The sequence below is a fragment of the Ranitomeya variabilis genome, chromosome 1 (assembly GCF_051348905.1).
Source record: "Ranitomeya variabilis isolate aRanVar5 chromosome 1, aRanVar5.hap1, whole genome shotgun sequence".
In the NCBI taxonomy this organism is placed as follows: Eukaryota; Metazoa; Chordata; class Amphibia; order Anura; family Dendrobatidae; genus Ranitomeya; species Ranitomeya variabilis.
The window spans coordinates 43,298,742-43,324,335 of NC_135232.1; the positions used below are offsets into that span (position 1 = coordinate 43,298,742).

Sequence of the window (25,594 nt, forward strand, 5' to 3'; positions counted from 1 at the left end):
AATAATTAAAACAAAAAAAAAAGTCCTGAGATTTTTTGGCTTGGATCGGGATCCCAGAGATATATTTTTTGGTTTCCCCTGAATATGCCGAAATATGGCCTCCGCTTCACTTAGAATTTGGCCGACTTTGTTTCAGGGGGTAGCCACCCTTACGCCATTTTTACACTTCACGGTCCAAGTACAGACCACGATGTCCGGACCCGGCCGCAGGTCTCATCACTTGAAATTGACAGTCTTGAGTATATAAAAGACAGTCAAATTCGGGTCAGGAGATCCACGGTCAGACCGTGCATCGCAGGCCGTACCCAGGTTATGAACGTTGGAAGTGTGAAATCGGCTGTAGAAAATAAAAACAAAGTATCACTAATCTTTTAGGCTTAAGTTTTTTTTGAGAACTTGTTTTTATGTTTTGATATACGGTAACTTTTGAAAACTTTTTTCAAAATAAAAAAAAAAAAGTTCACAAAACTTTAGCCTAAAAGATTAGTGATCTGAAAAAAAAAAAAAATAAAGTATGATTAAACTTGTTTTTTTCGATCACTAATCTTTTAGACTAAAGTTTTTTGTAATCTTTTCTTGTTTTGATAAAACTAAAAAAAGTTCACAAAACTTTAGCCTAAAAGATGAGTCATACTTTGTTTTTTAGGCTAAAGTTTTATGAACTTTTTTTTTCGAAGCCTTGAAAAGTTTTTTTTTTTTGTTGTTTTCCAATCCTATGCTATAAACCGGAAAAAGACAACAGTATGTTTCGGTGATATCCTTAATGGTTTGGGGTTCCTTATTCTTTCATGCAAATTTAAATACAGTTCTTTTATTTAGCCAATTATCAATATTATATTTTCACATTTTTTATCATTAGTTCCTCCACCAAAAAAAAAAAACAGTTTCCATAATCCTCTTGTCGTTCGATGTAAGACGCTGTATTATAAATGCTCATACAATACAATTTGCACAGGTTTATTTTCGTCCATTCCTTCATGTATGAAAGTTTTATGTTCTTATTTTTGATGCTTGTAAAAATTCAAATAATTGCCGTCTTTAAAAAAAAAAAAATAAAAATAAAATATATATATATATATATATATATATATATATAAAAATTTTTTTTTTTTTTGGCGTTTGCAGAAACATAGCCACATTTGGACTTGGTTTCTGTGTGTAGTATTGCTGCTCAGCCCCACATCTGCAATACCGGTTGCAGCCCATGGATAAAGGGATGGATAACTGTGGGGGGGAAAAAAATGATTTTGTTTTTTTTTTTGTTTTGTTTTTTTAAAAACCTTTTTAATTTCTTTATTTTTAATAATAGAGTCCTTCATTGCTAGGATTAAGATTGAAGTTCTCTTTTATGCGTCTTGTACTGGTAGGTTTTAAAGGGATTGTCCAGATAAAGAAAATCTAGTTAAATTTACTCACATTAGTAAGTTGTACAACTTGTTGAAATAGTTGACTTCTGAAAAGTGACTCGAAAGAAGGTGGCTGGATTGACTATAAAAATTAGCAGTGTCCCCTTCACACAGCTCTGCTCACATACTGTCCTGTATTGGGCTCAAACGGAAAACCCATCTGTCAAAACCTTCGACTAGAAGATTGGGACACCTTTCAGACGTCAGAATTATTAGAAAGTTGCTTAACTTGCTAATGTATGTATAGTAACAAGATTATTATTTTTTTCACTGTGTGACCCCTGTAAATTTTTGGTCCAGACTCACCAGCCTGTGTCAAGTTGTTGAGTTTTTCCTACTGGTTCCTAGCTGAGAGCAGACTCATAAGTCTGTGTGATGGCCTAGATAGTTCCCTTCCATTCTAAGTTCTCACCAATGTTTCCACAGAAACAACCAACGTAAACTTTACAAACTTTGTTGAAGTTTCTTCTTTTATTCCCTCTTGTTGTTTTCCTTCTTATCGTCGTAGTCTGTCAATTTCGTTGTACGTGGTCTAATCCCGTAGGATGTGGCTACAAGCCGGAAACCTCTTTCTTTATTCCTTCTTGGACTCCATTGAATGATGTGTGCCACCATGGAAGTCTGTCTTCTCTTGTGTCTCAGCTGACATGAAGAAAGTCTCCTACTTGCTAGTTTCATTGGAATCTCACGGGACAATATTTCTTAAAACGAGAAGACGGGGAAAAAAAAAGTTTTAAAGTGAAGATAAGAAACGTATTTGGAGGCTAATATTTAATTAAGCCCCATGTGGACCTTTCATCATCTCTTCTTCTTCTTTTTGTACCCTATTTTTTGAGCTTCATTATTCCCTAGTCAGATTACAGGAACAGTCCACAGAAGAAGAAAAAAGATTTTGTGGGTAGCAGTGACTTGTCAATTAGTAGCACAGTTGGAAAACGAACTTTCATTATGAGCAGAAACAATAGCAGTAGACGGGAGGTCACAGAAGACCTGATTCTTCAGATGAGCACAGTGCTATCATGATGGCTAAATAGTCTTAATTATGTTTTGCAAAACTGACCTCTTTGCCTTTTTTTCTTTTTTTCTCAACTACTGTGTGCCGTAAGCCCAATGGGCTTGTTAAATCGTACTCCCTTGAACTAAACGATAGTGGCCACTAAGGATCTCCAAAATGTAACCAGTCATCTTGATCCCGGCTGATGACCTCCTCTCCCAGTCCCCCAGTGATGGACCATTAATATTAGAACCCGGGATATTTTACCATAGGATCCTTGATGCTCATCTTCTCTCTAACTGAAAATTACTCTTGCAAAATATAAGATAGTGATATCTTCGTTGACAAGACTGCCACCATCCTAAGAAGTTCAAGAAAAATTTTCACTACTCCAAAGGGACAAAACTGATTTCTCTATCTTTTTGGTAATTTCAATTTTTATGCGATTTTTGGGGCAGTTTTTTCTTTTCAAATTTTGGCTGAAATTTATTTGAGTTCGGATGCCAAAGTTTCCATGTTGACTTCTGACTGATACCTCATCCTAATACTGATGTTTAAGATCCAGCATTGGCCAATTACACGGTCACTATTTGGCTAGTGGTTTGTCTCTTGTTTAATCACACCGTTCTTGGTCACCTCCACTTTCCAGGAACTTTAAGGGAAAACAAGAAATAGTTTTTGTTTTTTTTCGATTATACATTAGAGAAAACCTTAATAGTTCTTCCTCTGTTTTTGGGAAATTGATTCAAACATTGATATTCTTCCTCTGTTTTTGGGAAATTGATTCAATCATTGATATTCCTTAATTACTTTTCTAATTATTCCTGCATCTCTAACTCCCCTTCCTTAACGATTCTCCTTCTCGGCTAACGATAACTCATTCCTCATATTGACCCTATAGATTTTTTTTTTTTTTTAATGTTCAACAGCCCGACTCTACAACTGGAACATCGAGGTCTTCAACTGTGACTGGTGGGGAGGAGTCCACGGTAATGTCTACATGGTTGTAGTGGGACCGCCTTGTAGTTGTTGGCCAAACTTTTGGCTATAGGCTCGTAACCCCACATGGAGTGAAATTTCATTCAACCTGTGAAATATTGTATTTGATCCTTGTCCTTTTTAGTTTTTTCCAGGCCTTACAATAGTTTGGTCATTTTTCAACTATACCTTTTCTCATTCTTTGATGAGCTCTTTCCACCTTTTGGCTTTTTGGTTAATATAGTCTTTACCTAAGTGTCTTAAGTGAAATGTCCCAACTTATAAAAAAAAAAAATGCTAGATGCATAGGGGTCTGACCAACGGTACGGCCATCTCTGGCCACCATTCTCCCAGCCACTCTTAAACTTTGGTACCATTTTTATAAGCAGCCTAGGTTTTAAATGTAACAAGATGGTACACGCTCAGCCATTGCTACTTGAAAACTTTTTAGCCTCAGTCTTAACTGATGGATGATACAAGGGGCCTAGGTCCGGTAAAGGTCAGACCTCCATCAGTCTAGTAATTGTTGATTATTGGAAAATGATTTAAGCTAAAATTTATTTCTACATCACTCTGTTGGTGAATGAATTGGGTTCCAGGGCATGCTGTGTGTTCTCCTTCCACAACACAATATATGGTGGGGAGCTATAAGCTAAAATGGTGGCCAACCTTGGTTATCATTTGTATTCCATGGATATAATTTTAACAAAGTAGTAAAGAACATTCACAACTTGACTAAAGGAAGATATTTTTCTTCATTGGCCATTTTATGATATTACTAATCAAATTTTTCGAGAAATTTTTCTAAATGGATGATTTGTCTTCCATCTCGAGCTGTAAAGTTCCCTTGTTGAGTTCCGATTGATGAATGTTCTTAATACTTGTATTGAAGATCCAGTGTTGGTTAATTACACTGCTACTTATTGGTCATTACCACCATCACCAGTACTTGTCATTCACATATCACTCGATATCAATGATATTACTAGATTAACTAATTATTCTTGTATGTCTAACTCCCCTTTCTTAACGTTTCTCCTCTTCTAACAACTGATTCTTCAAAACGACCTTGTGAACTTTTTATTTAATGGTCACGTTATTGTTCAACAGCCCAGCTTCACAACTGGAAGAGCGCGGTCTTCAACTGTGACTGGTGTAGAGGAGTCCACGGTAATGTCTATTTGGTTGTAGTCGGACAGTCTAGTGATCGTTGGCCAAACTTTCGGTCATAAGGTCATAACTTCACATATGGTGAAGTTCCATTCCAAATATGAAATGCCACATTCGACCTTTTGCAATTTTTTTTTCTTTTTTCTCACAGACCTCATAGTAGTTTGGTCACTCATACACTATAGTTTCTCTATTTTATTTGTTGTAGAGCTTTATCCACATATTGGCTTTAGAAATCACATATTGGCTTTAGAAATATGGTCTTTAGAAAAATGTCCCAACAAAAATGAGTCACCACTTACTGTAAGTCACCACTTATGCTGGCTTTGTCAACTACCTGAAGCATCACCTATCCACTGAATGCATAGGTGTCCGACCACCATTTTCCTAGCCATTCAAAGTCTCTGATACTGTTTTTACAAGCTCCGATTGTTTTGAATGGAAAGTGTCACATGCTTGGCCATTGCCTCATTTCATTACTTGACCAAAGGGAGATATTAATCTTCATTGGTAATTTGATCCTTTTTGTTTAAATTATAGGGTCTTTTTTTTTTATATACATGGTTGACATTTTTTTTTCTTGCCTAGACAGGAATGTTTACATGTTGACTTCCGATTGATGAGTCTTCCTAATACTTAGATTTAAGATCCATTGTTGGGCGATTGCACGGTTACTAGTTCTTGGTCATTTTCTCATGTTTCACCTTATCGTGCTCGTTCACCTACACTTTCCAGGAACTTACGCGAAAAGGTTTTTATGCACCACAGAATAGTTGAGTATTGCCTTATTCATTATGAACGTTCCTAAAAACTCTACTTATGTTTTTTTTGGGGGGAAATCAACCAATCAAAGAATATTCCTAAAATACATAATTAATTACTCCTGTTAATCTCCACTTGATGATTCTGTTACATGGCTAATGATAACTTATTCCTCAAGCTTTTGATTATTTTTAATGATCACGTTATTGTTCAACAGCCCAGCACAACTGGAAGAGTGCGGTCTTCGACTGTGACTGGTGGAGAGGAGCCCACGGTAATGTCTACGTGGTTGTAGCAGGACAGTCTAGTCATCATTGGCCAAACCTTGGTTTATGGGCTAATGACCCCACATGGAAATGAAGTACCATAAATATATATATATATATATATATATATATATATATATATATATATATATATATTTATTTATTTATTTATTTTTTTATCAGGCTTCACAGTAGTTTGGCACATGTTCGGTCACTCGTACATTAAAACTTTCTCGTCGCAGTCTTGCTGCTTTACTGAACGGGGGACTGAGGGTTTTTTTTAGTCTCGAAGAGGAAAGTTCGCATGACGACTTCCAACTGATTAGCGTTCCTAATACTGAAACTTAAGATCCAGTGTTGGACTATTACACTGTGACTAGTTAGCCTTTACCACTTCTTGTCACTCAACATATACTCATGTTTTACCACGTCATACTCTGTCTCCTACACTTTAAAGTAACTCTTACAGAAAAAGTATTTTGGTCCACGGAACAGTTGACTATTGCGTTATACATTATGAACGTTCTTGAAAACTCTTCTTCGTCTGTCTTTGGGAACTCACCAATCAATGATATTCCTAAACTACTTATCTAATTATTTCTTTAAAGCTTGCTCCACTTCCTTAATGATTCTCCTTCTCGGCTACTGATAACTCATTCCTCAAAATGATTTTCTGCTTTTAATAGTCGCGTTATTGTTCAACAGCCCATCTTCACAACTGGAGCAGCGCAGTCCTCAACTCCGACTGGTGTAGAGGAGTCCACGGTAATGTCTATATGGTTTTAGTAGCACAAGTCTTTTGATCGTTGGCCAAACTTCCGGTTACAGGATCGTAACCCCACATAGGGTGAAGTTCCTTTCCTCGTGTGAAATATTGCATTCAATCTTTTGTCACTTTAGTGTTTTCCCAGGCTTTACAGTAGTTTGGCCATTTTTCCACTATCCCTTTTCTATTTTATTCATTGCATAGCGCTATCCACATTTTGATTTTTCGTTTATTACACTCTATTTCTCACTCGTGTTGCTCACAAACATTAGTCTTCATTAAAGATGTCCTTGCAAACTCTACATCTGTCTTTGAGAAGTTGATTCAATCAATGATATTACAAAAAGTCATCTCTAAGTGCTACTGTAAATCTAACTCTCCTTCCTTAACTATTCTCCTTCTCGGCTAACAATAACTCATTCCTTAAATTGACCCTGTAAATTTTTTTAATGGTCACATTATTGTTCAACAGCCCAGCTCCACAACTGGAAGAGTGCGGTCTTCAACTGTGACTGGTGGAGAGGAATCCACGGTAATGTCTACGTGGCTTTAGTAGGACAAGTCTAGTGGTCGTAGGCCAAACTTTTAGTTATAGGCTCTTTACGCTACATGCGGTGAAGTTCGAATGCAAATATGAAATATTGTTTTCAATATTTGTCATTTTAGGTTTTTTTTCTCAAGCCTCACAGTAGTTTGATCACGTTACCACCACCATCATTTTTCCATTAAATTCTTTGTTGAGCTCTAGCCACATGTTGGCATTTTGGTTAATGTAGTCTTGGTTATCAACGGTCTTCCATGGATAAAATAAGAAATAAAAAATTGGTAGATTTAGTATTTCTATTTTTTTTTATTTTTTTTTCCAATATCGGACTGGAAAGTTTCCATGTAGAATTTCTGACAATGAGTCATCTGAATTTTGATCCAGTATTCGGACACAGAACGGTTGACAATTGCATTATACATTATGGATGTTCTTGAAAACCTCTACATCTGTCTTTGGGAAATTGATCCAATCAATGATTCTTAAATTACTTACAAAATTATTCTTGGAAATCGAGCTCCTCTTCCTTAACAATTCTTCTTCTTGGCTAACGATGAACTATTCCTCAAAATGAATCTGTGGAACTTTTTTTTAATGGTTGCGTTATTGTTCAACAGCCCAGCTTCACAACCAGAAGAGCGCGGTCTTCAACTGTGACCGGTGTAGAGGAGTCCACGGTAATGTCTAGATGGTTGTAGTAGGACAATCTTGTCTTTTTGGCCAAATCTGTTATAAACTCGTAACCTCATATGGGGTGAAATTCCATTACATTATTAAAAATATTGTTTTCGGTCCTTGTCATTTTAGTTTTATCCTAGGCATCACAGTAGTTTGGTCACTTTTTGGTTTTATTCATTGTAGCGTTTTTGCCACATTGGCTTTTTGGTAAATATAGTCTATAGTAATATAGTTACTGAAGTATCTTAAGACTTTAAAAAACAATACTCATAAGTCAACATTTATGCTGGCCCCTAGTTGCTGAAGCTTTTATCACCTATCCTCTGGATACTTGATGGATGGTCTAAGAACTACTAGGACCTCCATTTTGGGGTTCAAAGACTATGGCACTGTTTTTGTAAATGCCATAGGTTTTGAGTGGAGCAAGATGGGCAAGCAAATGCTCGACGACTACTACATTCACACTGTTTCTAGATGGTCTTTCTGCTAGAAGTAATGGGGGACTGAGGTTTCGGTGAGGATGGACCTCCATCGATCTCTTGGGTTTATCACCTATTCATTTGCTTTTAAGCTAATACTATTATTTATATTGCTCTATCTGGGCCTAAAAACGCGTTCTAGGGCATACTGGGTTGTACTACTACTTTCACAATACATGTGGAGGGCATTGTACTTCCACAATAGTCATACCACTATTGAGGCCTGAAGCTGAGGGTTGCGTGAAATTTATCTTGCCACCTGTCCCTAATGCCATTCTTTATTTATTTTTACTTTTTTTATACTGAGTCCCAAATTGAAGATGTTCCCTTATTTTACCGAAAGAAAACATTTGACAGATTTCACTCAAAGTATAATATTTTGGTGGTCCAGCAGCTGGACCCCCCACCTCCTCCAACAATTCTGGTGCCCAAGAGGCATTGGAGATTTATGGAGAAGTGTTTTCTTGTCTTCTTCATAGGGAGTCCCAAAGTCTCGAGAGTCACTTTTTATTTTAATTTTTTTGTGGGGTGGGGAAATGAGTCTTATAAAAGATTAATAAATTGGCTGCTTTAAAGAAAAAACAGTGGTTCGTTCATTTTACAGAGTGTATGTGGTATTACGGTTCAGCACTTCAAGTACGGTACTTTTTGCAACATGGACAGGTATGGAGCTGTTTTTTGGAGAAAGCACCCATGTATTTCCGAGTTTTGGTAATCCCGTTACCATTTCTCCCATGATCGTTTTTATTTTAGTTAACTATTGAATACCATAATATTGAAAAAGTAGACTTGTCTGTTGTATTGAAGCTCAATTCTTCTCACTACTGACATTTATCAAGTGCTGGGATCCCCACTGATCATAAGAATCGGGCTCCCGAAGTCCAAAGTGAAGGGAGTAGTAGGGAGCATGTGTGACGACCACTCCTGTAGACTGCGAATTTTGTGGTGGTCGCACATGCTCAATATCGCTCCATTCGCACAGGGGACATTGGGCTGCTCATTCTCGGGTTTGGTATGGATCCCGGAGTCAGATCTTCCTCCACCCTCAGACCACTTTTCGGATATTTGATGGATGTTGTAAGAGACCATTCCATTAAGTACTGTAGTACTGTTTCTAGTGATAAGAAAAATGTTGGTATCTGACTGGCAGTTTTGTACTGCAGATCTATATCTATATGATTTGAAGAGATTTGGATTTTTATATATATATATATATATATATATATATATATATATATATATATATATATATATATATGTATGTATATATATATATATATTTGCATTTTTGCAATAAAATAATTTCTTGCACAAACAGCCTTCGGTGGCCTATGTACACACAACTCCGGGGTTACCGTCAGGCTGGGAAGAAAGGAAAGACGCTAAAGGACGCACATACTATGTCAATCATAACAATCGCACAACAACATGGACCCGACCAATTGTGCAGGTATGACTATCCGTTCCAGACAGACGCGATCACTTTTTCTGTAGTAAGGCGGCTCTGGCGCTTTTAGGGCCAGTTATGGCTTATTGATGGGGTATGACGTAAATGTCCAATAGATGCAGTTTCTACTATGGTGCCTACACTTATCTAGAGAACAGGGTCCTCCATGCCTCATCATGGATGGAGAAGTGTTTGCGCATGCGCCGCTCTTTCCATTCAGTTTATGGAAGCGCCAAAAATTACTTTGATTGTTCTCAAGACAGATGTGGACCTTCCCACTGGGATATGTGGTACCTACCGTAGGTCCTTAGCTATCGATATGCCATAAATGCCTCTTTAAAGAGGTTGTCTCACGAGAGACCTTCATAACATATCAATAGGATGTGCCATAAATGCCTGATAAAAAGAGGACCCCACGTCTGGACCTGTACGAGTATGGGATTCCCCATTCCAGCTGGACGCCGACCACGTGGGAGTGGAGAAGTTCTATAATAGTCAAGTAAAAATTCAGCTCAAGTGAGAACTTCAATAGCAATAAATGGAGAGAACCGGCGCATGCGCTGCCTCCTCTCCACTCACTGGTGAGCGAAGGTCGGTTATACTAGGAGAATGGGGGATTCCCTCTCTAAAACCAGATATGGATCCCTCCTCTGGGACCCGCACCCATCTGTTATTTATGGTGCATTTTATGGATACCGCATTGATTTCTCCTTCGAGACAAATTAATATGTCCATCAGTTAAAACATTTTTTCCCTAATCTAGATTGCATATGCATAAAAAATAGAATTGGTACTTTACTATTCTGTGCTGATCTGGAGTTACTGCCTGTATTACTTCAATTCTGCATTCACTTGCAGAACAGTGAATACAGCTCTGGAGCATACAGTATATGTATCTACACAGTGACTGCACCTTCAGAATAGTGAGTGCAGCTCTGGGGTATAATACAGGATGTAACTCAGGATCAGTAATGTATATACACAGTGACTTCACTAGCAGAATAGTGAGTGCAGCTCTGGGGTATAATACAGGATGTAACTCAGGATCAGTAATGTAATGTATGTACACAGTGACTGCACCAGCAGAATAGTGAGTGCAGCTCTGGAGTATAATACAGGATGTAACTCAGGATCAGTACATGATCAGTAATGTAATGTATGTACACAGTGATCCCACCAGCAGAATAGTGAGTGCAGCTCTGGGGTATAATACAGGATGTAACTCAGGATCAGTAATGTATGTACACAGTGACTCCACCAGCAGAATAGGGAGTGCAGCTCTGGGTTAGAAAGCTGGTTGTAACTCTGTATTAGCTCTGAGAATACTATTAATGGTGCTTCAGGGATGTCTAGACACCTTACTCAGTAAGGAAGGGTACACTAAGATGAACTTATAATAATACTTCCAGTTTTGAGTTTTGGTTGGCATTGTCCTTTAAGTTGAATCTCACTCTTCTTTCATTGATGATATTTAGGATTAACTATGTTTTGCCTCTAAACTAGCACGCTGAAGACGGTGCGGTCGGATCCACCTCAAACAGTAGCAACCATCTGAGCGAACCTCAGATCAGGCGGCCTCGTAGTCTCAGTTCCCCCACAGTTACTTTATCTGCTCCTCTGGAGGTGAGAGTCTCTCTCATCTAATATGGACCTTGTCGTCGTCTTGTTCTTCTGCTTACCAAGTCTCCGCAATCTTATTTTCATTTTCTAACTTTGGCAAGGGCCGATGGCCTCTCCGGCATCTCTCCTCTCGCTCTTCATGCTTTATAACGTAAACTCTGTTCTCATCTTCTGGTTTCTTTTATCATTTTCGCTTCGTAACTTTTCTTGCTGATTTTTATTTGAACATCTTTATTCTCTTTATACTTTTATTATTGTATGTCTGTCGTGTCTATTGGTTGTTGTGTATGTCACCTATTCTTCTCTGGGTTTGGGTGGGATTTTTTGTATTAAGATTTGCTTAATATTCCTGTTTTTAGAAATTATGAAAAATGTTCTTTTATTGGTTTCCACCAATGGTGTTTCTCGAAAGCCTAAACCAAGCAAAGCATGGATATGGAAAAAGAAAACTGTACAGATAAATGAAAAGTATACAAAAGTAAGGTCCAGACTCAACAAAGTTAAGATCCAAAGTGTTCATATTTTCACATTCGAGCCAAGATGGCACCATGGTGGGTTGACGCATCTAACCAGTCTTCCTTAAGAGTTAGAACCAAGTTGGTTAAAAATGTAAAAACCTACGATGTTGTCATTTTGGTTTTAATGTGAACTAATAAAAAACTTTTTTGGCACTGGACCTTTTCACTTAGTTTTGGATTTTGTCCATGTTTTACAAGTGGTCCATGCATCCTCTTCATAGGCCCAAGTGCCGATGCCCAAGGAGACATCTGATGGGTGAACCTTACCGATATTTTATGTTATAAATTGGCGCCCATCCTTCCACAGATCCTGTCTAGTTTCTTCTTTTCTAATGTTGTATCCATGCCATGAAGAGGAAGGTGTTCATCTCTGCGTTGAGGCAAGCCGGAGTTGAGTTGGGTACAAGATCTCCATTGGCCGTATAGCGCCAAATGGGAGTCAAGGAACCGATGTTTGCTCCATGTTCTTAGACCCCAAAAAATTGTTCTAGATCTCAATCTAATAATCATATTTTATGGGAAAAAAAATAAGCTGTTGTCATCAATCATGAGATCGAGTGTTCTGAGATCTTTAGAAGTCTTGTATGGCAATATTTTTGTCAAGTGCTGGTTCTCGAAGTCACCAAAGAATGCCTTGACGATGCTTTCTGCTTTTTTGGCTATATAACATCTGCTTTGTCTACGTAGTGACCACAACTTGCATTGTCACTTCCGTTAATAGGACATGTCAGATGATGCCATCAGTGATTTGCTCCTTAAAGTGGATCTATCCGCAGAAAAGTACTTGTCAAAACAAGCACAGGAGCCCTGTGCACACTCAGCTTAGCAAAACTGTTCAGCCCACCTTCCCACCTATTGGTTTTCCGTCTATCTTCGCTCCATCTCTTCTTTGATTGACAACTCTAGCTTTACAGGAACAAGAAGAAGGTGGAGGTAGATGGAAAACAGATAGTTGGAAGGTCCTACAAACTGTTTGTCCAGGCCAAGCGTGCAAACTGAGTGCCATTTTCTGCTGTCAGACTCCCTTTAAACTCCACTCGTTGTTAGTATGAGCACCTTGCCCCTCCATGAGACGTGTAGAGGCTGTTGTCAGAATCTCTTAATAAACCAAAATCCTTGTCCTGTTTACATGATTGACGACAGTCTCCGAGCATAGACCTTTACTGATGATTAGACGTGAGCAAACATGAACTGTAAAGTTCGGGATTTGTACCAAACTCCGAACATTGACTTTTATTAATGTCCATTTTACAATTGAGAATGAGACCATGGATTTCTATACGGTTCAGGCTCAAGTTCGGGACCCGAACCAAATTTTGGACTAAAGTTTGGTGGAACTGGACCTTCCACAGGTCCGCTCGTTCATGCTGATGATATCTTCTGACATGGCTAAGTAAACCTTTGTCCACCTTGGCAAATGTTTTTTTTCCCATTGTCCTATGTGTCTAAAATGAAAAATAAAGCAAATTATCCTGATGAAAAAGTGTTCTACCATCTCGGGTCCAAAGCTCCTGTAGAGAGATGTGTTTCCGTGGTTACATACTACAAACGAACCTTGGGTAGTCTGACGCTACAGACTTTCTTGCTGACTTTCATCTTGCTGATCTACTTCTCATTCATTGGCAAGTAGATGATGGATGGAAGGAAGAATGGCTGCAGGATCAAACTCACACGGGTCTGTTAGTAGTTTACAATAGGATGCATATGTCCTGCAGATGCAAAACGGGAGGGAATTTTTGATCATCGAGACCCTCTGAAAAGTTGCTTTATTAATTTAACTGCATTGGGACGATGAAATAAATTTGGTCTGCAAGGTGGATATGGCCTTTTACAGTGTGGATGGTTTTCTTTCGGTGCTATTGTAGTTTACTGGGCTACAAAACTATGTGCAATGTAGAATATCGTGGCATTATTTTGCTTTTTAATAATGTGCTGAGTCTGAGATACAGAACTGATTGTAGACTGCACTCGCTCATTGTTGCATTCAGAATTACCATTTTCTAGCATCTCCTGCTGGTTCAGTACAGAGCACATAGCTTTGGCTTAGACTATGGACAGGCTACCTTTATTCCTGCATTCATTTTAAGACCCCTTTATATGCAGCTTAAAGCCAGTTCTAAGTTTCAGATTCTTCATTTGTGGGAGTGTCTCTCCCAGGAATATAGGCTGGATGAGAGATCTGTGTCTCTCCCAGTAATACAGGCTGGATGAGAGATCTGTGTCTCTCCCAGTAATATAGGCTGGATGAGAGATCTGTCTCTCCTAGTAATACATGATGTACATCCCAGTTGCTGCTGCTGCCTCCATTAGCCCATATATTAAGAAGTATAATTTCTATCCTGCAAATAATTTTGTGCTTTCCTCATGTATAGTCTTTTTTTTTTTTCTGCCCTCCCGGAGACTTTAAATGCCTTCCTCCCTATCTACACAGTGGATAATCCCCTCCCTGCTGCTATATCTAACACTGAAAAAAAGGGAAGAAGAGGAGGGCGGAGCATGAGCTCTTTATTTTTGCAGATTATTCAGCTAGTTTGCAGGAGTGCACAAAGCCTGTAAGATATCTGTACCTGTTCGAATTAACCCATCCGTCCGTGCTTCATTTGGTGGGTTCAGACAACTATTTAAAGTGTATGGACCCAAGCTGATGGGCAGAGTTACAAAGGATTAGGCATTCTGGATTTCAACCTGCCCAATCCTTCTTATATTTTGTTTTTCTTAAATGTGTCCTATCAGTCAATGTCTTATTCCTTTGAATGTCCATGTGATTCTGTATGGAGGATCAGGAGGGATAGTTATTGAACTTTTGGAAGAACTTCTATGAGTAAATCCAGCAGGAAAAATTCTAATGTTACGTTCTAACTAGCAGAATTGTGAATGCAGCTCTGAAGTACAATACAGTCTGTAAACCAGGACCAGCACACGATAAGTAATGCTGTAGTTAGTCTACAGGTTGATGATGATGGCACTATCATGCATAATAACACACATTAAATGCCGGCATGCTTAACACTCGGTTTGCAGCTAATTAATGTGTGGGAAATGTTAGCCGTGCCGTTGGCTCTGGGAATTTATTTTAATTAATATATTCTGTTTTGGGTTTTTTTTATCTTGTTTCGCATGAATTTCTCACCGTACTAATTGACATTAATCCTTGTTACGTCTGCATTGTGTTTGACCGTACAGGGTGCGAAAGACTTTCCAGTGCGCCGCGCCGTGAAGGATACACTGTCCAACCCGCAGTCTCCACAACCATCTCCATATAACTCTCCCAAACCACAACACAAAGGGGCGCAGAGCTTCTTACCGCCAGGTTGGGAGATGCGAATAGCACCAAATGGCAGGCCATTCTTTATTGACCATAATACCAAAACTACCACCTGGGTAAGCAACACTTTACTATTATGGCGCTCTCCGGGGAGACGTTCTCCTATATCGTGTTATTAAAGTCATGGACCCTTTAATAACTAGCGGGTGGGCCCGACTACACCCCGTTGTGATTGACCGGGCTGGATCACGCACCTTTTCTTTGGATATGACCATGGGGAGTATTGGATTTAGGTCCACACCCATCCTGATGAATAATTTAAGGGGCTTAACTATTTAAAGGGTCTGTCGTCATGTCCATTTCCCTTTTAAAGGACATGTCCTTGTATCCATTTGGTTCCACATTGAAGACTCCCCTCCATTGCAGAATCTTGAGTGTTTTCCCTAGAGATTTTCGATGAGAGCGTTCGGTAGGAGATAAGGTGTTATCTGAGCATGGTCTGGTGATAAGGCGTGCTCGAAAAATAAATTCGAGTCCCCGCGGCTGATTACCTAACAAACAGACTTATACACCATGCATAGTGAGGAGACTTGTACACCATGCATAGTGAGGAGACTAATACACCATGCATAGTGAGGAGACTTATACACCATGCATAGTGAGGAGACTAATACACCATGCATGCTCCTCTGTCAAAGAATTGCAAATTGTCTCTACAGATAGGAAAAGGACTATATAATTTCCGAGAGGAGCATGCATGGTTGGAAGTCTCCTCACTCAGACATGCCAGGCTTGGCTTGTCACGTTACCCCTTAGAACCTCATACCTCGTCAATTCAGATCTCATATTTTGCAGGCAATACTCCGAAACACCGTGTCTGCAAATTGACATTCTGCTTTGGCTTTTTATCCAAAGTCATATTGCAAGGCTCATTAAAGGGTCAATACTGACTTTTAGAGTTGCTGCTTCCATCAGGTGCTCTATAGGTGGCGCTATATATTTGCATAGCTCCTTTATATTGAAAAGAATGCAGCAGAGCTGCAATACCGCGCACAACCTGTGGACATTAGTGGCGCTATTTTTCTAGCCCTACACCCCCATGTTAATTATTATTTTAAGTCTTTGAAAAACTGAACCAGACAAAGAAAGTAGTAATTTATTTTTGTTGGTAAAAATTATCATTCATCTTTTTCCAGAAACGAAGCAATTTGGAACCAGACGTAAATGTTGAGTTTTACTGAAAACTTAATGACTTAGATTATAATCCACTTTTTTGAGTTATGGAACCAAATAAATGGATTGTGTGTATGGAGCTTCCCGACCACAATTACGATCTCTTTATAAAAAAACTTAAATCCCAAAAGTAGAGATGCTGCGCGCGCCGGTGCGATATGCTGCAGAGAGAGTAAGGAGGTGGAGTGAAGGACCATAGCCGAGCACTGCACTCCTCTATCTCCATCAGTCTCGTAGACAATGAAGCTTTAATGCACATGTGCGGCCATCGATGAATTCTAGCTAGATATTAAAGACCCCCCCATTATCAGGATTGTTAGGGTCTCGGAGGTCAGGTTCCCCCCAGCGATCAGCACATTATCATCTATTCTGCAGATAAGTGATAGCTTGCCAGATTGGGATTAACCCTTTAATTAAAAACTCTTACACATTAATGTACCGAATGTTTCAAGTATTGCCATGATTGCATTTTGCAGCTTTTTGCAATGTATTTTTTTATTTGCCTTTTTATAGGTGAAAAATTCACTTATACTTGTAGAAGTCATATGGTCAAATAGCACATCCCAAACTGCAGCTATACATCTAGTACACAATAACGATGCCATTCAGAAATGTAATGTAATTACCCGCTGACTGATGCACTGAAGAAATACATTCTGAGCTTTATGTATTTAGTGGATGAGCTCCTGTATATTCCTCTGTGTCAAGTCTAAATCTTTCAGGTTTGTCTTCCACGGTTACTGTATTAATCACATTTACGTGTCTCACAGGAAGATCCACGTTTGAAATTTCCTGTACATATGAGAACTAAAGCCACTTTAAATCCAAATGACCTGGGACCTCTTCCAGTGAGTACCTGACTGCACAAAATACATCCCATCTACTAGTGAGTACCTGACCGCACTAACTACATCCCATCTACCAGTGAGTACCTGACCGCAATAACTACATCCCATCTACTAGTGAGTACCTGACTGCACTAACTACATCCCATCTACCAGTGAGTACCTGACTGCACAAAATACATCCCATCTACTAGTGAGTACCTGACCGCACTAACTACATCCCATCTACCAGTGAGTACCTGACCGCAATAACTACATCCCATCTACTAGTGAGTACCTGACTGCACTAACTACATCCCATCTACCAGTGAGTACCTGACCGCAATAACTACATCCCATCTACTAGTGAGTACCTGACTGCAAAAAATACATCCCATCTACTAGTGAGTACCTGACCGCACTAACTACATCCCACCGACCAGTGAGTACCTGACCGCAATAACTACATCCCATCTACTAGTGAGTACCTGACTGCACAAAATACATCCCATCTACTAGTGAGTACCTGACTGCACTAACTACATCCCATCTACCAGTGAGTACCTGACCGCACTAACTACATCCCATCTACCAGTGAGTACCTGACTGCACTAACTACATCCCATCTACCAGTGAGTACCTGACTGCACTAACTACATCCCATCTACCAGTGAGTACCTGACTGCACTAACTACATCCCATCTACCAGTGAGTACCTGACTGCACAAAATACATCCCATCTACTAGTGAGTACCTGACCGCACTAACTACATCCCATCTACTAGTGAGTACCTGACTGCACAAAATACATCCCATCTACCAGTGAGTACCTGACTGCACTAACTACATCCCATCTACCAGTGAGTACCTGACCGCACTAACTACATCCCATCTACCAGTGAGTACCTGACTGCACTAACTACATCCCATCTACCAGTGAGTACCTGACTGCACTAACTACATCCCATCTACCAGTGAGTACCTGACCGCACTAACTACATCCCATCGACCAGTGAGTACCTGACCGCACTAACTACATCCCATCTACCAGTGAGTACCTGACTGCACTAACTACATCCCATCGACCAGTGAGTACCTGACTGCACTAACTACATCCCATCTACCAGTGAGTACCTGACTGCACTAACTACATCCCATCTACCAGTGAGTACCTGACCGCACTAACTACATCCCATCTACCAGTGAGTACCTGACTGCACAAAATACATCCCATCTACCAGTGAGTACCTGACTGCACTAACTACATCCCATCTACCAGTGAGTACCTGACTGCACAAAATACATCCCATCTACCAGTGAGTACCTGACTGCACTAACTACATCCCATCTACCAGTGAGTACCTGACTGCACTAACTACATCCCATCTACCAGTGAGTACCTGACCGCACTAACTACATCCCATCTACCAGTGAGTACCTGACTGCACAAAATACATCCCATCTACCAGTGAGTACCTGACTGCACTAACTACATCCCATCTACCAGTGAGTACCTGACTGCACAAAATACATCCCATCTACCAGTGAGTACCTGACTGCACTAACTACATCCCATCTACCAGTGAGTACTTGACTGCACTAACTATATCCCATCTACCAGTGAGTACCTGACTGCACAAAATACATCCCATCTACCAGTGAGTACCTGACCGCACTAACTACATCCCATCTACCAGTGAGTACCTGACCGCACTAACTACATCCCATCTACCAGTGAGTACCTGACCGCACTAAATACATCCCATCTACTAGTGAGTACCTGACTGCACTAACTACATCCCATCTACCAGTGAGTACCTGACCGCAATAACTACATCCCATCTACTAGTGAGTACCTGACTGCACTAAATACATCCCATCTACCAGTGAGTACCTGACTGCACAAAATACATCCCATCTACCAGTGAGTACCTGACCGCACTAACTACATCCCATCTACCAGTGAGTACCTGACCGCACTAAATACATCCCATCTACCAGTGAGTACCTGACTGCACTAACTACATCCCATCTACCAGTGAGTACCTGACTGCACTAACTACATCCCATCTACCAGTGAGTACCTGACCGCACTAACTACATCCCATCTACCAGTGAGTACCTGACCGCACTAAATACATCCCATCTACCAGTGAGTACCTGACTGCACTAACTACATCCCATCTACCAGTGAGTACCTGACCGCACTAACTACATCCCATCTACCAGTGAGTACCTGACCGCACTAACTACATCCCATCTACCAGTGAGTACCTGACTGCACTAACTACATCCCATCGACCAGTGAGTACCTGACCGCACTAACTACATCCCATCTACCAGTGAGTACCTGACTGCACAAAATACATCCCATCTACCAGTGAGTACCTGACCGCACTAACTACATCCCATCTACCAGTGAGTACCTGACCGCACTAACTACATCCCATCTACCAGTGAGTACCTGACCGCACTAACTACATCCCATCTACCACCAGTGAGTACCTGACTGCACTAACTACATCCCATCTACCAGTGAGTACCTGACTGCACTAACTACATCCCATCTACCAGTGAGTACCTGACCGCACTAACTACATCCCATCTACCAGTGAGTACCTGACCGCACTAACTACATCCCATCTACCAGTGAGTACACGACTGCACTAACTACATCCCATCTACCAGTGAGTACCTGACTGCACTAACTACATCCCATCTACCACCAGTGATTTCTTGGCCTCCTAGTTTGCTACAATGTATCACCTTGGAGTCCAGACTAACATTACATAACATTTTCTAGACAGAATGCATTTGTATCCATTTCTCAATTGAGAGCAGGACCAGCTGTATACAGAATTACTGCCTCTGAACAGAAACAAATGTTTTTATTCACTGACAGCAAATGTATATATCTGAAAAATGGCGAATAATTTAAACAGAAAAGTATATTAAAAAGTTTTAAAACTTTTTATGTAATTACGTTTTTTTTTTTAAATTGTGTGTGTGGTTTTAATATTGATAATTCATAGAAATGATAGATCATCAATACAGGATTGGCAGGGACCCTGAGTGATTAGCGCCGTACAATGTTTAATGGCCGTGACTGGCACTGCGAGTTCTCTTCTGAAAGCTCACAGTACCGTCCACAGCCACTATATAATACGCTGTGCCTTTTTGCTCTTATTGTTATGGATATTTGTCGTTTTTTCTCTTACAGCCTGGCTGGGAGGAGAGGATACACTTAGATGGCAGAACGTTCTACATAGATCACAGTAAGTAATGTTCTTACCCCAATATTAAAAATAAATAAATAAAAGAAATATATATATATATATATATATATATATATATATATATATATAGTGGCAGTTCTGTATGGGGGGGCCGGCCCAGGATGCTGTGTTACATTTGTAACAGCATCTTATTATGTAAAGGGACTTCACAGGCAATAATACAAAATAAAATGCTGAAATTTTTTGGGGATCTAAGGGGTAAGGTTTCTCCTTTTGGAGCGTGACATGTCAGAGTGAGGAGACTTGTATGCCATGCATGCTCTTCTGGTAAATTAAATATACAAATTACCTCTTCAGAAAGGAAAAGGATTAGATAGGTGGCGCTGTGGTTCTAGTCCTCTTCCTTTCTGCAGAGTTATTTGGAGAAATAGCCTTTGCATTGCCACCTAGTGGCAGTGAGCAATACTACAGTTTTCTATGGTTTCTTGCCGCCAGGAATTTTTCTCCCTCTACAAGTGTCAGGATATGAAAGCCATGTGATCTTACTCTTTATTCAGGAAGTCAAGTGTTGATGTGTGGAGACAATGGTAACGGACATGTAGTGCCCTCCTACGGTACCGTATTTGCATTTGAACCCCCCCCCTGAAACTTTTCGGTTTTGAGTTTGCGGAAGATTAACAACGTTTTGTGATTTTGATTGATTTATTTGCTAAATTACAGTATATATTGACTTATTTTGTATGTTTGCTTTGCCTCCACACCAGAGATACGGGAAAATAAGTCATGCAATGAGTTGTTACCACAATGGCCAATGCATTAAACTGTGGACGTCCATGATCTCCGGCGCACAGAACAAAAGGCTGCAATACAATTTATTTTTTTTTCCCTAAATTGGACTAGAAAAGTTGCCGAATCTTAATGGAAGCAGTCATCTCTGAGCCGGAAGTCATTAATGCTCCCCAGTGGAGGAACCGCTCAACAGATCTGGAATACAGATTTGGAGATTTTAGTGTAATCCCAAAGTCCTCAGAGAAATAGTTTTTTGGATGGTGTTACACTATCTAATATTTGGTAAAGGCTGTCACAACCTCCTCAAAATGTAGTACAACGTCACTTCTTTGCCTACATTTATTGGAACTGTTTTTAGGAAAATTGTACACACTAGTGGCGCCGCAGGAAAATTGTACACGCTAGTGGCGCTGCAGGAAAATTGGACACACTAGTGGCGCTGCAGGATAATTGGACACAATAGTGGTGCTGCAGGAAAATTGTACACGCTAGTGGCGCTGCAGGATAATTGTACACACTAGTGGCGCTGCAGGATAATTGTACACACTAGTGGCGCTGCAGGATAATTGGACACACTAGTGGCGCTGCAGGAAAATTGGACACACTAGTGGTGCTGCAGGAAAATTGGACACTAATGGCGCTGCAGGATAATTGTACACACTAGTGGTGCTGCAAGAAAATTGGACACTTTTTAATAAGTTCTCGCACACATTAAAGACTATCGAATTTCCAGCAAAAGGACATGCTGTGATGGGCTTAACAATGAATTGGACAAATCATTAACCATCTATATGGTGAAAAGGTCTGCAACTTTATAATATACATTGTGGTTCACATCTCTGCTTGCTCTTGGTGAATAAAGCCTATCTTCTTTACATCTTGCGGGTGAGACTCCGTCCTGCTCGTGTTCTTCCATCTGTTTTGATTGTTCCAGTTTTTCAGATCACTCTTTTCTAAAGAGCCATGTCCAAGTGATATTTGGACACCTGCTCAGTGCAGATTTTTAGTCTCTAAATTAACACCACTTTTGTCATTTGCTCTACTTTAAAAATCCCCTACCATTCTCCCTATACAGCTAATTTTCTATATCTGTTGTTTATTTTTATTTTTTTACTTCCTGTGATGTTTCATTTGTGGGGAGTCTGAAACGGGACTTAACAGGAGGATGGTCCTGCAGTCACTTCCCCACAGCTTCTTTTACCCACCCAAAACAGAACGTCATCAGGGAGTGGTTCTGCGATCGCTTAGTACTGCTACTGTCACCGGCGTCCCCTCATGATGTCCTATTTCAAGAGGATGAGTGGAGAAGGGACTGTAGCTTCAGTAGCCACTGCCACACTTCTGTCCCCTCCACTTTCGTTTTCAATAACTTTTTCTGTACTTCTGACCCAGCTGCCTGGCCACACTTCTATCCCCTCCTCCTGGATTTTCAATGTCTGCCACCACAGTCCCTGCTTATTGCATCGGCATCTCTTTTCCTGAAATGATGGCAGCAGAAATAGAAATGTGGCAGTGGCCACTGAAGATGCCTGTGGCGAAACAGAAATGTAGTGGCATGCACTGAAGATGGCTGTGGCGAAACCGAAATGTAGTGGCATGCACTGAAGATGGCAGAGGCAAAACAGAAATGTAGTGGCGTCCACTGAAGATGCCTGTGGCGAAACAGAAATGTAGTGGCATCCACTGAAGATGCCTGTGGCATGCACTGAAGATGCCAGCGGCGAAACAGAAATGTAGTGGCATCCACTGAAGATGCCAACTGCGAAACAGAAATGTAGTGGCGTCCACTGAAGAAGCCAGTGGCGAAACAGAAATGTAGTGGCATGCACTGAAGATGCCGGAGGTGAAACAGAAGTGTAGTGGCATGCACTGAAGATGCCGGAGGTGAAACAGAAGTGTAGTGGCATGCACTGAAGATGCCGGAGGTGAAACAGAAGTGTAGTGGCATGCACTGAAGATGCCGGTGGCGAAACAGAAGTGTGGTGTCCACGGTAAATGCGGATTACAGGGATAGATGAAGTGTGGTGGCTGATACTGAAGCTGCAGTCACTTCTCCATCACCCCCCCCTGAAACGAGACATCAGGGGGCGGTGGTGACAGTAGCTGTGGTAGATGATCACGGAGCCGCTTCCTAATGACGTCCTGTTTCAGGGGGAGAGGGTGATAGAAGCTGAAGCCATCCTCCTGTGATGTCCTCTCAAAAGTAGTCATGGAAAGTAAAAAAACAAACAAACAAACAAAAAAACCTAGAGAAGGAATTACCTAATGAATCAAATTACTAAAGTACTTAGAGGATAAATATATTTATAAATGGCATTATATATATCTGACAACAAATATTTAATATAAAACTATTAATCTCTTTAATTTATAAACTTTGATTTATTGAAAAAACAAACACAAAAACCCTCCCATTTAGTGTACAACCCACTTGTGGGAAGGTGGTCTCGTTCTGGAGGACCCCACAGGCTTGTGTTTTACAGACAGCCCATTAGTTTCAATTTGACTGTAATTCTTTATTCTTCCAGTGGGGGCACTGCAGGCAAATTAAACACTAGAGAGAAAGAGGCACATAAGTGGTGGCAGCCTTTAGGGCAAAATGAATCCTCAGTGGTGAAGCATCCGGCATTTGCTTAATCCCATCAAAAACCCCTTTAATCCTAGTCTGTATTGGGCTGTACCTCTGAGTCTGAGCTGTTGGCAGGCGTGACCTTGCCGCGTGGCCAGTGTGGTAACACCGGTGTCCTGACTTTATTTTCGGATTGTGGCATGTTTGATCTCTACACATTAATGCACCCCCAGTGATTTTCCTTATCCACTATGGCCTCTGTGTTTGCACCATTATTTTAACTTATGTAACTGACTTTTTATGTTAATCAACTATCAAAAAAACACACCTACCCCTTAAAACGTTAATCTTTATTAATATTCTATTAAATACAAAAAAATCCCTATAAAAACATCCCAATTAGGGGACCACAGATATCTAGGGTTAGGGACTCCACTCGTCTATCCCCAATATAAGTACCAGAAAAATAACTCAATAGAAAAAATCAGCAAAAATGTGAAACAATATCCCAAAAAAAATGAAAAAACATGAAAAAAACATAAAAAATCAAAAATTATTATATATTATGCCTATATTGGCCCTAATGTGCCCTTAGGTCTAATACCCTTCCTAACAGCGGAGGTTGGCACCCTAAATATTCGATATGGCGCCCCCGCTCACCGGCGGCTGTCCCTTCTATCCCTAAACGGCCCCTAACAATTTAAAAGACCACAGACAAATACAACATATAATATGGATCAGTCCAAATCCATACAAACACACACTATTAGTGATGCACCTGATGCCCTACACCCTCTGAGGTCAATCTATGATGAACTTAGCCATAGACCCAAAATTTGTTATATAAAGGATGTATAGTCTATATAGACATAGAGCTATACCTAGATTATTGCCAATGGCTTATATCCACTCTAAGTTTAGTAATGTGGTGGATAAATAATAGTCCATATAGAAAAACTGCCCATGATTTATTATATAAGTGCTCAATATAACTATATCCTACCAGCACCCCTAAATACATTCAAGGTGCAGACTTAAATTCTTCAGAACCTCATACATTGTTTAGAAAGATTGTTTTAGAGGAAAAAATTATCCATCAAAGATCATATCGGGAATAGTCTCCCACCAAAAAAATATATATATAGTTATTAGTTATTTTAGGCAGTTCACCCCACATGTCCAGATTTATGTCTGCTGTGGGTTATACATATGGTATATGCATCACTATTATTTGCCAGAAAAAAGTGCTCAATATGCCAACAATTGTATCATCAGACAAAGCCAGTGCTATTTTTCAACTTAGCTCCTTATTCATCAGACGTTCCCTCATGGCCGCCACTTCAATCCATCGGCTCATGTACACGCTGTCCCGACGCGTTTCTCCCCCGTTTAATTCATCCAGGGGGTTCATCAGGGGACTTTAGATAATTACACCATAATAGGTTAAAGAGCCACACGCAGGAATCAAGGTATTGAGTTCCGTAGTCTGTGCTGTCTCTAACTCACTCCCCTCGTTTATATAGCATACCCTTAGACGCTCCACCCACCTCCATCTGGCAGCGGCGTCTTCCCAGGATCGGCGCCATAACACATGTGTTTACATTGCAGCAGGAAGTATAGTGGCTCACAGCGTTCACATTGCAGCAGGAAGTATGGTGGCTCACGGCGTTCAACCGTCTCAGCTGATGACGTGCTTTGGAACGCATTAGCACACATTGATGACAAGCATGCTGTGCTGAAACGCACAGCCATATCTCAAACTGCTGCGCAACCGCAGAGTAATATCAGCCAAGCACTCTGTTTACCGCTTGCATTAATTACACGGCTTCTAATGACATTTACTGCTAGCGCTGTATATCTAACCACATAGTGCATATATTATTTATGCTAATGAGATATCTAATCCATATCTCATAATTTATTGTGAACTGTCCACCGGCTAGTGTGCACGTACCTACATGTATGCCATGTTAATATAACCGGGTTATATTAACATGGCATACATGTAGGTACGTGCACACTAGCCGGTGGACAGTTCACAATAAATTAT

General features: G+C 40.2%; 1 protein-coding gene across 19 annotated transcripts in view; it reads left to right on the forward strand.

Annotated features, from left to right (window-relative positions):
• Positions 1-25,594, forward strand: part of NEDD4L (NEDD4 like E3 ubiquitin protein ligase) — a 291,147-nt gene that overhangs the window by 231,486 nt on the left and 34,067 nt on the right. For 11 of the 19 annotated variants that reach the window (XM_077282677.1, XM_077282669.1, XM_077282739.1 and 8 more), the window contains 11 exons: positions 3,330-3,389; positions 4,489-4,548; positions 5,528-5,584; positions 6,282-6,341; positions 6,815-6,874; positions 7,504-7,563; positions 9,362-9,493; positions 10,994-11,113; positions 14,812-15,009; positions 16,897-16,974; positions 20,171-20,225. In XM_077282677.1, the coding sequence (XP_077138792.1) occupies positions 3,330-3,389; positions 4,489-4,548; positions 5,528-5,584; positions 6,282-6,341; positions 6,815-6,874; positions 7,504-7,563; positions 9,362-9,493; positions 10,994-11,113; positions 14,812-15,009; positions 16,897-16,974; positions 20,171-20,225 (940 nt within the window). The remainder of the gene's footprint in view (positions 1-3,329; positions 3,390-4,488; positions 4,549-5,527; positions 5,585-6,281; positions 6,342-6,814; positions 6,875-7,503; positions 7,564-9,361; positions 9,494-10,993; positions 11,114-14,811; positions 15,010-16,896; positions 16,975-20,170; positions 20,226-25,594) is intronic. The other 8 variants (XM_077282730.1, XM_077282720.1, XM_077282810.1 and 5 more) reach the window with 4 other exon arrangements.